General features: G+C 36.8%; 1 protein-coding gene across 9 annotated transcripts in view; it reads left to right on the top strand.

The window, feature by feature from the left end:
• THSD4 (thrombospondin type 1 domain containing 4) overlaps positions 1-12,997 on the top strand; it is a 348,910-nt gene that overhangs the window by 135,326 nt on the left and 200,587 nt on the right. For all 9 annotated transcript variants that reach the window (XM_072870146.1, XM_072870150.1, XM_072870148.1 and 6 more), the window contains one exon: positions 707-843. In XM_072870146.1, coding sequence (XP_072726247.1) covers positions 707-843 — 137 coding nt within the window. The remainder of the gene's footprint in view (positions 1-706; positions 844-12,997) is intronic.

Below are 12,997 nucleotides of genomic sequence, written 5' to 3'. Positions count from 1 at the left end.
GATGTTTTGAATAATGATGCTTTTTATATATTTTTTAAAAATCAAAGACTTGTTCTTTTCTTAATTTTCTCTTGAACTAAGGTATAGTCACTAAAGTGCAACTTGTAAAAATTAAGAAGAAAAAATAATGGATTTTTAAAAAATTTGCACCTAGCTTGTTTTATGTGTTTCTTAATGCTAAATGTTAGTATGCTTATTTGATGTGAACTGACTGGTGGCTATATGTGAGCCTAATTTGATGCACATCCTTCTGATTACAGTGTAATTTTGCTGACACTTAGGAGTTATGAAATGTCGTAACATGTTGTTATGCTTTAAATTTGGCAAAATTTATTTAATTTTTTGATTTTAATTTAAATTTTAATTTAAGTATTAATTATTTAATTTATTAATTTATAATTTAATTTATTTGGCAAAATTTACTAAATTCGGCAAGATTTTTATAAAACTAAAAATACTCTTGGTCACTTAGGAAAATAGCTGTCATTAAAAACTGAGATACTGTTTAAATTTTCATAAGGTATGTTGGAATCCTTACCTTGGAGTTGGTTTCTTAATCACCATTCATTTGATATAGTCGTTCACATTGCATTCAGTTTGCCTATTTGTTTCTTCCTCTCAAACCCTAGTGTTAGTTTGATGGGCTTTTCCTTTTTAAAACTACTGCTGTGGTCTTTATAATGAGGACTTTTGTCTCTTTCCACAGTGAAGGGAAATCAGAAGTGTGAGCTGAATTGCCGTGCGATAGGCTACCGATTCTATGTGAGACAAGCTGAAAAGGTGATAGATGGGACACCCTGTGACCAAAACGGAACTTCAATCTGTGTGGCAGGGCAGTGCAAGGTAAGGCTACTATCTCTAGCAAGTCTGCCTGTAGACTATCTATGCCGTGTTTAATTTCTGTAAGAGGTTGATACAACTGTACCTGTGAAATGGTGTCTTGAACTTCTCTCCTTGTTTGGTTTTTTTAAAGTAGATGTGAAAAATGTTAACTTTTATTATTACAGGTTTTATTTCTTAACTAATGTTTCTGTCTACTGAGAACAAACTATGGAACGCTGAAAGACTGGATTCAGAAGGTGTTTTGGCCACAGTTGAGGTGACTTCCAGTGAGCTTTTTCCACATACTTAGCTTTCTACAGAAGAGATTCTGTGAAAGAATCAGAACACAAAGATTGGAAGCTCAAATAAGAGAGAAATATAATATCTTTCTTTGATTAAACTTTAGAGTTGAGATTCTTTTTCAGTCTGCAACATAATGGTTTATTCAGTTATGTGTTTATTTTGGTTGCTTTTTAACTGGTGTTAGTGTAACTTTTCTGATTGGTCCATGTTTGCCATTTTTAAGAATCAGGTCTTACTGGCTGTCCATTTACTCAGCAGTGATGTTCTCTTAGAAAATACTTGGAATGGTTATTTTTCAAGGGTTCAGAAGGAGCTACTGTGTTGACTTTTTGCAGTCTGCTGTGTGGATTCCCTTTGTAATGAATAAGTAGACTGCTTTCTGCAAGATGGTAGCAATTTTAAACAAAATGTTATGGTGTTTAGAAAAAAAAGTTTGTAATCTTTCAAGTAAGGTTAGTGAAAGAAATAAATTCCTAGCAAGGGGCGTTTGACACTTGGCTCATGTTTCCCATAATATGTTGGCAAAAGAAGCAGAAGTGGGTCAGATGTGACTCATGAACTCAAATAGCAAAAGGTCAAGTTCAGTTTAAATAGTTGGTTTGCCAGAACAAATCACTTATTAATACCAACTTTTCCTCTGCATGTCCAGATTCCTCTTTGTGCACATCTGGACAATGCCATGTATGTTTCTGTTCTGTATTTCTTAGTGCAAGCAAAGCCATAGCTTTGAATCTCCTTTGTAGGTGATAGATCTGTGTGAAGTTGATTATTCTTTAAAGCTTTCCTTGATCTCAAACCAATTCAAAAAGGGCCAGAAATTTGTTTTAAGTACAGTTCTGATCTATGACTGGGAAAACTGAAAAAAAAAAAAAATTAGATTTAGTACACCAGCTGTTGCATTTTCCCAGTACTGCACGATTACAAAAGTGTATGCTGATACATATGTATTGGTGGTCTGGGATAGAAAGGAAAGGCAGTGTTCAGCAGCCTAGCAGGAAAGTGTTCTGAATTCTGAAAATCACCCATTGCTTGTGTAGAATGCCACTCCCCAAAGCTGCATATAAACAAACAACAGGTTGTGAGTCCTTACTGTGAATATGTAACTTGGGATTCATAGAATTGTAGAATAATTCAGGTTGTAAGGTATCTGGGAAGGTCATGTAGTTCAACGCCCTACTGAAAACAGTGCCCACTGTATCAGATAGCTATCATGGCCTTTTCCAGGTTGAGTTTTTAACCTATTCCAGTGTTTGAGCACCATCACAGCGGAATCTTTTTCCTTGCATTCGATTGAAATTCCCCGTGTTGCAGCTTGTGCCCTTGGTCTCTCAGCCTAGCATTGCACATCTCTGAGAATCTGACTCCATCTGCTCTGTTACCCTCCCGTTAGATGTAGACAGCAGTAAAATCTTCCCTTAGCCTTCTCTTAAGGCTAGGGATTCCTAGGCTGTAGTGTTTTTTTGGTATGGGTTTTTTTTTTTCCTTTCTTTTTTCCTATGGTGTTGAAAATAGACGTAAAAATCAAAACCTCAATGTCTATTTAAAATGTTCCTCAGTGGTGCTTTATTAATGCTCAGTGAAGTGATGTGGTCTATCATTCTTAAAGAGTTAAATAGAATCAGTTCTGTACTGGTGCTCCGTGCCTTATAAGCAATAAACTGCCATGAGAAAGCCAAGATAAAGCAGGTAAAGGCACTTGTCATTCTACACTCTTTGTAGCGGTTCTCACTATAGCAAAGTAGAATGAGAGTGTGACCTGAGAGAAGTTGAGGGAGTTGACAGAGTACTCATATGCAGTAGTATTAACTGCACTTGTGCAGAAGGCTGAACATTGGAGGCCTTGGGAGACACATCTAGCTAAAATATTAAAAGGTTTGTATTTTTATTCTGAAGAGGAACTTCATTCAGACATTTTCCAGCTTCTAGTGATTAGTCCTTTTGATGAATAGTCCTTATTCATTACTTGCAACCTCGGTAAAATCGTAAGGTGGATGTCAGCTGAAAGAGACTTGACCTGTTCAACCATGCAATAGTTACGTTGAGATTTTGTGTCTGTGCAAACCACACTCTACTTTTCTTTTTTTCAAAGTTTTGAGTTAGTATTTGAGGGAGTATTCAGAGATACATACGTCAAACTAAAGGAAAATACAGTATTACAGCTTCACGGTGCTTCGAAGCACTGTCATTATTGACTCAGTTATTCTTTTTTCAGTGATTTCCATGGTTCAGGATTAGAAAGTCAGTGCTACATCTTTGGTGAAACTTTACCTCTAAATAGTCAATAGCATAGTTTGCATTTAAGAGAAGTGATAATATTATGTCAGATGAGATATGCTTCATTATTCTTCTTAGAAGTACTTTATGGTTCAGGACAGATTTCATCTGTATTAAAATTACTTACTTTGTTCCTTTTTTATCTGTTCCATATGTAAAATCTCATGTTCCCTATGATTTAAGGATGAATAAATCTGATACACAAATGAATATTAAGTTGCATATATTGCCTGTCTCCTTGGACTCCGAGACTTTGTATCCCACTTGCGTAGGCAGCAAAACTATTAAAAAAAAAATAATTTTACTTAACAGTGGTATTATACACTGTAGAGTGAACATGGATGTAGCTGAAGGATGTAAAAATTATAGAATCAAATTTAAGTTTTGTACTGTCAGATGCTTAAGAGAATATTTTTCTGACAGGTTGTCAGCATTAACAGTTAACTGAAAATATTTCTCAAGTAATGAAGCTTATTCAAATCTTTGTAGTAGGTAGCTCTTCCTTAGCTGCACATTAATTTTTTTTTTTTGTCAGATAATTTAAGTGTCTAACGAATTTATGGTCTCTATCACCCTCTGTTGGACATTTTGCTGCATTACCAGAACAATACTATCCTTGTGTTAAAAAACATGATCTGTTTTTTGCATCAGGACCATTGTTTCGGGCTAGTATTTTCAATTTACCTTATCCTTAGCAACAAAAGATGGAAAATGTTGCTGTAATAAAAATTACTTAGAAACAGAATAAAGAATAAGATAGAGACAATCTGAAATAAAAAATAAACATATATAAAGTAAGGTATTTCTCACTTCTCACTTTTTAACCGTTTAAAATGTTATGTAAGGCAACCACAAGTAACATTAGTTAGAAGTTCTCAATATATAAAATGCAGTCACACATGTTAACGCTGAAAATACATTAAATGGAAGTTTTTTCTTAATGTCAAAACCAGAATGTTTAATACATTAATTATCTCCTTTTTGAGTTGTTAACCAATGTTAGATAGAATAGGCTTTTAAAGCTGAAGTATTGTTTAATCTTATCAGCAAAGATGAACTATAGCATAAGAGATTTTAAAAACAGTAGTATCTACAAAAGTACTTCTTAAAGCCTGGTTGTTGTGGCCTTTACAATATCGTGCAGGAAAGTTAGAACTCTGAACAGCATCCCAGTAACCATTTCTTTACTTCCAGAGAGTGTCTTTTTTCACTGTTTGCTGTTCTTTTGTTCAACTGGCCCCCAGAGTTGGAAGTAAAAACTTTATAACTTGTCCAGCACAAGAGGTGATACGTAAAAGCTCCTTTTTCAGACATAGTCTTTTAACAAAACTTAATATGTTCTTATGATGAAATATCCTAATTTGTTTGTTGTTTTTTTCACTATTTGTCTGTGACATTGCAATAACTGGCACATGTAATAATGCAAGTACTATGAAAAAAAACTCACTCATCATTGAAATGATTATGTACTTCCTGGTGTAGACTAGACTCTGAATTCTAGTGAAATGAAACCTTATTAAAGCAATTAAATAATTTTAAAATAAAACTAGGCAAAATAGGAAGAACTGGGTGATATTCTACCTATGCAGAAGAAAGGAGTATAACAATGATCTTGATAATCAGTTTTATTATTTCTCTGTTAAATTTTTTTTCCGCACATTTGAACAATGTTCTTTCTGATGAATTTTGGAAAGTGAACGAACTTTTTCATTGACAGTCCTATTGAGTTTCACTTTTGTGTTTTCAAAATTTTTATTTAGTGCCACAGATGGTTATTGCTAATATATATGCTTTGAATACTTTTCAGTATTATTAAGTATGTTTCATTTGTTTTAATACATTTGCTACCCTTCTCCTAACTCTAAATGTTCACAGTGATGTTAAGTTAAAGAATGCCTACAAATGGGGCTTCTTCAACTTGCTGTTTAGCCAGAAGTGTGTGTTTTCTTGTTTTGAGATATTTTTTCTGCTTATTTTAAATCACTGTATCCTTTTATTTCTTCTGGAGCCAGTGGGATGATCCTACTCGGTAACTTCTAAGTTTAGAAGAAAAATGCAAGTAGAATATTGAGGAGGTTTTAATAAATAAAGCAAAGTATGAGGAAAGAAAGCTCAATAATTTTGGCCTTGACCATAGTTTACTAAGTGTACCTGTAGGGAAGTATGTTGCATGCACTTTTTGCATGCATCGAGGACACTTCTGGTAGAAGAAGTCTCTCCCAATACTTGGGCAGGTGTGAGCACTGACTCATTGTAGTGTCGGAGACAGAAAAAAGGTTATTTGTGAGCTGTGAAGCAAATTGGTTTTGCAGAGATGTTAGTTACCATGCAGTGGCGCACTTTACAAAAGTATTGTTTAGCATTTCACATTAAACTTCATTTGGGTGGGAACTGTAGATATCTTTTAAAGGTACCTGAAACAACTATTTTTTCTCTCCTGATTTTTATATTACATTTTCTCTTGCATTGTAGTTTATTTTCATCTTCCAGTTAACTTCTGAAGTTAACTGAAAATATCTGAGCAGTTTTAAAATGCACACAGTGAGTAACTTCAGTAGCAAAATTACTGTTAGTAGAGATTTTACTTGCATTTAAAAAAAAATGCATCAAATGTTGAAATCCTTCTAAACTTTATAGGGAGGTAACTTAAGTCAGCTATAGGAAGCATAGCCAAGCATGCTAAATCTCCATCAGAAAAACATTAGGCAAGGAGCTCCCATTTGGAACTCTGCTGACGTGCACTAGTGTCCAGGTAGCAGAACTGTAGGTGGCATTATTGTTTTAAGTTAGGGAATTCTTAATGACTGTAGGATCAGAGTAACAGATCAGAATGATGAGAACTGTGGACTTTCTGTAAGTTAGGGTTATTCTCACAACTCATATATGTTGGAATACAGAGTAGTCCTATGGTTGTTTTTGTAAGGGTAAAGAATCTGGTTTTTGTAGGAATCTCAACTTGTGTAATGCTGATTACTTACACTGAAAAAAAGGGTCTGGGGTGGATTTGGCTTTTTTTTTGTGTGCGCTTTCTTAAAGTTGGAGCCAGACTTCCCTCCTGTCTCTGTCCTCTTCTATTTAGTTTGTAGGTTCTTCTGAGCAAGTAACTCCGTACAGTGCTAGCTTCTGTGAAGCTTTTCTCCTTGTTCCTTAGGCATTACAGTGTTCATTTTTTATCAATAATAATGTAAGGAAGAACCTAATACCTGGATTAATATAGCAGAAGCAAGGGCACATGGATATCCATATCTGTCCTTCAGCTGAATTACAGAGAATGTTTGTGGTTGCTTGTTCATCTTGCTTGGTTGCTCAGAAGAGGGGGCGTACTCTGCACAGGAACTTCGTAAAGCTCTATGTCTTGAGATATGAAGACTTTGAAAGCAGCCTGAGAAACTGTACCAAATGAAACATTGGTCTGTGCCTCAGTGGCGTGCTCTGGCCATCAGTACTTTGGTATTAGCCTAACTAGCACAAAGGCAAGTGAAGATTGGCATCAAGCATTGTTTGTGTTTGAGGAGGACCAATTTAATGAACTGCTTCTAGTTATTTGACCTTATCCTAAAAGTGGACCTTGAAATAGTGAATTACTTACGTTGTTTTTACAATGGGAGCCGCTGTGTTAAGGAGTTGCATGCTGCAGAGAATTGTCACCAAGGCTTTGTCCAGGATATGATCACACATAGGATATGCTCTGTGGAAGTGGAGAACTAGGTTGTGGAGCCTAATGGCATTCAGACGCTGAGATGCATTTCAGAATCACATGAAAATGAAATCTCTAGTTTGTTAATATTCAAGGCTTGCTTTTTTCTTATTTTTTGTTTCATTTCTGTCAATAGTAGCTGAGGACACCATGCTCTGAGCTTTAAGACCTGTTCAGGGAGTAGGTAGGATGCATTCAAAGAGGCAAAACCCAGCATTTTGCCAGATCATTATTTAGTTTTGCTCATACTGTGTATGGAGCCTCTGTTGGAGGCTTTTTCTTTCAAGGAAAAATGGTTGATCTGTAAAATATACCATAAAAGTGAAAAACTATAGTTAGAATAGAATGTGCTCTCCTTCTCTCTGCCTTTTCATATATACCATTATAATTTCTTGGCTGTTGAAAATAGGACTCTTCATTGTTTCTCTTCATAATGACTTGCTAATGCCAAGCATTGCATTGGGAAACACCTGCCTGGCATTAATAAGGTGTTAATGGAAGAAACAGGTTCCTGGGAGCTAAGAAAAAACTCTTTTTGCCACTTCTTCCCTTTGTTTGCATAGTTTTCTGTTAAATGTTTTACAGGTAAGTGAGCCTCTGTAAGGTTTCTTGACCTCACTGTCTAAAAAGTCTTTCTGCCTTCCTCCATTTATAAAGCAACACTAAAATTTTTTTTGGCATATGATCTTTGGCCGTGACCTAATATAAGTTGCTTCTGATACCTGATACACAGCAGGTGCAATCACTGCATGTAAAAGATAGTGAAAGGATAACTTTACTACCTTTGAACTGAGCTAAAACTGATGTAAAATCTGATGATAGGAAATTCTGAATAGCAAAGCATTCAAGTTAGTTAAGTTCAAACCAAATGAGTAAGCACTAGGTCTGTATATTTGTTCTTCTCCCCTTGCCTATCAGCCTCTTGTCCTGAGAAAGACCTCATAATCCAAAGGATGGAGCTCCTCACTCTTCCATGAATCTGCTATCTGAATCTATAGTTCTGTGCTCTTTAGTTTCATTATGAATAAACCAGTAATAAAGATGTTATCAGGGTCAGATGTTACTTACAGTGCCATTTGACATATTTATTCAGCCCATATAATCCAGCATTTATGCTAGTGCTGTGTTTTGGGGTTTTTTTCCCCAGTTTTAAGCCAGTTATGGGGGGACAAACTGTTTTTGATTCACTTTAAGTTAACGCAGTATAGATATGGAATAAAACCCACTGAAATAACCTTAGGCAGGCATGAAATTTTTTAATAAATTTAATTTAATGACAGTGAATTTATATAAGATCTGCATGTCATAATTGTGTACATAACCTTTTTTTTTGCTCCAGCACTTGGAACCCCAAAGTGAGATTTCACTGTTTTGTTGAACTACAGCCTGACAAGAAACTTGTGAAAAGACACAACGTAGTTCAATAACATTAAAATTTGGCTTACAGCTCTAAGTACTGGAGAAAAATGTTATTGCTGTACGTTAAAATGTTTCCAACAGAGCTGCTGGGAAAAAGTAAAATAAAATACTTACGCTAGAAAAAGCCTGATTAAACAGACTTTTTTCTTAAATGATAAAAAATTCCAGTGTCAAATACCTGAAGTAAAATCTCAATCTTGAAAAATGTCCTAATCAGAATTTAAAAAAATTAAACAAACTGTAAAATTTTCTTTATCATTTCAAGTTCCATAGCATATCAATAGAATGTGTAATTAAGGTTAACTGATGCTTATAATTGTATGAAATATATTCCTTCTTTTAGATCAAATTATCTAGATCATTTTCTTAAGCAGGAAAGAGGAAACAGCTTACTTGCGTAACTCTGAAGATTTAAAAAATAAAATACTAGAACACTAGAACTTCCAATTACATTATATCTTACTGCTATAGTGTTATGCAATTAGAATGTCTTCATTCTAAAATGTTTCTTAACTGCTTTTAAATATTCTGCATAGCATATTGCTTGGAAAATGTTTGCTTTACTTCAGTTTGGAGCAAAAATAGATGCTGTAGTGTGCCATAGAATGGTTAATCCAAATTCTGATTATCTCTATGCTGCACTCTGTGTCTCTGTTTGTTTTCCTGTCAAATGGAGTCAATAGTATATAACCTGCCTATCTGAAGCAGCTTGAGATGTAGGAAAGGAAAGGAGTTGTGTGGAGCTTTAATTTGTTCTTATTTCTGCCGTCTTTTCAACAATTATTTTGCAGATTCAGAGGTCTTTCTAGAAAGGTAGAATGTAATGCTTAGTCTGCAGTATGCATCTGTCTTCATAGGTTGAATAACAGTGTTAGAAAATACATACCAGCTTTGAACTTAATTGTATCAATACAAAAATAGTTCTGAAAGCCAATGCTATTGTCTCTAATGCTTAAGTGATACAATTCGGGGATCTTACTACATTTGAGGTACTCTTCTCCCTGAACTAATTTCAAAATAATACATTATTTTAAGAAATCCAAAATTAAAACTAAAATAATTTAAAGTTTTCAAGAATGCTGGGGATACTAATGGAATAGAAAATAAAAATACTGCATGTTGTTGGGCCTTGGTTTTTTTCCCTGATTAAACAGGTTGATATTTATCAGGCTGCAAGTGAAGCCAGGTTTGTTTATTAATCTGGCAGTATTCCCTAGGTTGCAATAATCAAGTGATCACTCTTGGGTGCTACTGACTTTCTCTGGGTCTAGCATTGAGTATTTACTCTCTTCTTCAGTCTTTGACTCCAAGACAGCTGATGGTTCTAGCAGCTGAAGAGTAAACCAACCTCTATAATTCCCTGCCAGTCATTTTTTTTCTGTTCCTATGTTTTAGACCTTTTTTTCATGATTTTAGTGTAGTATCTTTTTTAATGACAGTCCTTTTAGTTTTGACTTTCTTGTTTAAAGTTTCTCTTTTTGCTTGAAGCTGTTGATAGTAATTTTAAGTGTCTTTCTGAGGCCTACAACTGGCAGCATTTGCTGGGTAGGAAGTGAGAGAGATGAACTTGATTGTTTTGAGTTCACGTTACAAACAGCAGTGCATGCAATTTAGTAATCTTCCCAGTAGAGTCGTGCTCTGCACCTAACATGCTTTTAAAGAAACAAGATAAAGTCCTGTAATATAGTAATACACTACTATCAAAGGATGCTGAGAGTGTTTATTAAGAAACATTCAGTAACACACCAGTCCCTTCACATGGTTGTTCATAAACAAACCTGAGTTCTTGATCCCTGGTTCTGCTTCTGAATTACTGGTTTTCTGCCATGATGTGGAAATTAAGTGTAGACAATAAAAAGGAGTATGGATAAAAATGCAAAATAAATGTGATCTCAAAACTGTTCCTTTTTCTCAGTCCCTTTCCAGAGTATTCATTAATGTATTCTAACAAAACTAACTAACAATTCTGTGATAGCCTCTAGTAAGATAGCATGCAGCATGGTACTGCATTCACAAAAGAGGCAAACTGATGAAGAACTATGTGCTCTGGACTGTGGTTGAGGTGGAAGTGTTTTATGTGATGTCTTTTATGCAGGAATTACTAATTTAAAGGTAATGCCTTTTAAGTACCAAGAGGACCAAATCTGTTTTGTGTTACATTACAGCAGTTCAAAGAAAAAAAAATATAAGAAATTTCAACCAATTGAAATTCATTCGAGGGAGATGGGAAAGCGATTGTAAAAGAGAATCATGTAGCTAGTGCAAGACCCCTCTTCTGAGGTTAAATAGCAAAAGGAAACAAAGTAATTTAGATTTTATTGCAAAGAAACAAAGAGGGCTGCAGCAGAAACAATGTTCTGAAACTCTGTAAGGGATCTGTTTAACACCTGGACAAGCAAGCAATGGGGAGAAAGTTATTAACAACGAGACTGACTGCATAAATAGTCATTCTTGTTCTGTTTAGAACATAGATGAAAACTTTGCAATTATTCCTAAATTATAAATGATACTATAAAAACAAACTGATCTGTGTTTTTAGTTACAGAATTTTTCTCTGATAATTGACTGGATTATGTTTCTTGTGCTAGAGATCAGAGCTTGGAAATGTTCAAGCCATTTGATTTTCAGCATCTCATTGTGGTGATTAGGTTAGGATTCCCAAAAAGGGCTTATAGACTCCTCTCTGCAGAATGTATAAAGAGATCCTGGCACCTTGATTAGATGCCTAAAACTAGACATTGTCAGTAGTCCCGCAGTAGACTGAGTGGTATTTTGGCTTATTCTCTGTGTGTTGTATTTGTGTCAGTAGAGGCTGTGATGCATCAGTCAGTTCAGGATTGGGCTGCATCAATTTTGTGCTATTGTCCCGAGAAAATGCTGGGTAGGAGAACTTTATTATTGCAGGGTGTGTGTTATGTCATGCACAAAAATAAAAATGAAGAAACTGTGTTCTTGAAATTGTTGTTGTCTGGTAATGTTTATACTAGAAGACTACCACTGTAGACCACCACAAATCATCTTGAGTGCCATCACACGGCATGTAGAGGATAACCAAGGGATCAAGCCCAGCCAGCATGGGTTTAGGAAAGGCAGGTCCTGCTTGACCAACCTGATCTCCTTCTACAACAAGGTGACCCGCCTAGTGGATGAGGGAAAGCCTGTGGATGTTGTCTATCTAGACTTCAGTAAAGCCTTTGACATGGTTTCCCACAGCATTCTCCTGGAGAAACTGGCTGCTCATGGCTTGGACGGGTGTACTCTTCGCTGGGTAAAGAACTGGCTGGATGGCCGGGCCCAAAGAGTGGTGGTGAATGGAGTTTACTCCAGTTGGTGGCCGGTCACAAGCGGTGTCCCCCAGGGCTCTGTGCTGGGGCCAGTCCTGTTTAATATCTTTATCAAGGATCTGGATGAAGGGATCCAGTGCACCCTCAGTAAGTTTGAAGACGACACCAAGTTGTGTGGGAGTGTTGATCTGCTTGAGGGGAGGAAGGCTCTACAGAGGGACCTGGACAGGCTGGATCGATGGGCTGGGGCCAATTGTATGAGGTTCAACAAGGCCAAGTGCAAGGTCCTGTACTTGGGCCACAGCAACCCCATGCAACGCTACAGGCTTGGGGAAGAGTGGCTGGAAAGCTGCCTGGCAGAAAAGGACCTGGGGGTGCCGGTTGACAGCCGGCTGAATATGAGCCAGCAGTGTGCCCAGGTGGCCAAGAAAGCCAATGGCATCCTGGCTTGTATCAGAAATGGTGTGGCCAGCAGGACTAGGGAAGTGATCGTGCCCCTGTACTCGGCACTGGTGAGGCCGCACCTCGAATACTGTGTTCAGTTTTGGGCCCCTCACTACAAGAGAGACATGGAGGTGCTGGAGCGTGTCCAGAGAAGGGCAACGAAGCTGGTGAAGGGTCTAGAGCAGAAGTCTTATGAGGAGCAGCTGAGGGAACTGGGGTTGTTTAGCCTGGAGAAAAGGAGGCTGAGGGGAGACCTTATTGCTCTCTACAACTACCTGAAAGGAGGTTGTAGAGAGGTGGGGGTCGGTCTCTTCTCCCAGGTAACAAGTGATAGGACGAGAGAAAACGGCCTCAAGTTGCACCAGGGGAGGTTTAGACTGGATATTAGGAAATTTTACTTCCCTGAAAGGGTGATCAAGCATTGGAACAGGCTGCCCAGGGAAGTGGTTGAGTCGCCTTCCCTGGAAGTATTTAAAAGACGTTTGGATGAGGTGCTTAGGGACATGGTGTAGTGGTGGTCTTGGTAGTGTTAGGTTTACGGTTGGACTTGATGATCTTAAAGATCTTTTCCAATCTGTGCAATTCTGTGATTCTGTGATTTTGTCATTATAAATACAGGAAAAGCCAGGGGGTGTGGGGGGGAAGACTTAATTGTACAGTATAAGAGCAGGCTTGATATGGTATGACATATTTTGTGAAAATTCTCCTTTGATTGTGTACTTGCTCTCTGCTTGCTTGCTGAGTGTCTGTTAGA

The sequence above is a fragment of the Ciconia boyciana genome, chromosome 8 (assembly GCF_034638445.1).
Source record: "Ciconia boyciana chromosome 8, ASM3463844v1, whole genome shotgun sequence".
NCBI classification, from domain to species: domain Eukaryota; kingdom Metazoa; phylum Chordata; class Aves; order Ciconiiformes; family Ciconiidae; genus Ciconia; species Ciconia boyciana.
This window is presented reverse-complemented; position numbering and strand designations above follow the sequence as displayed.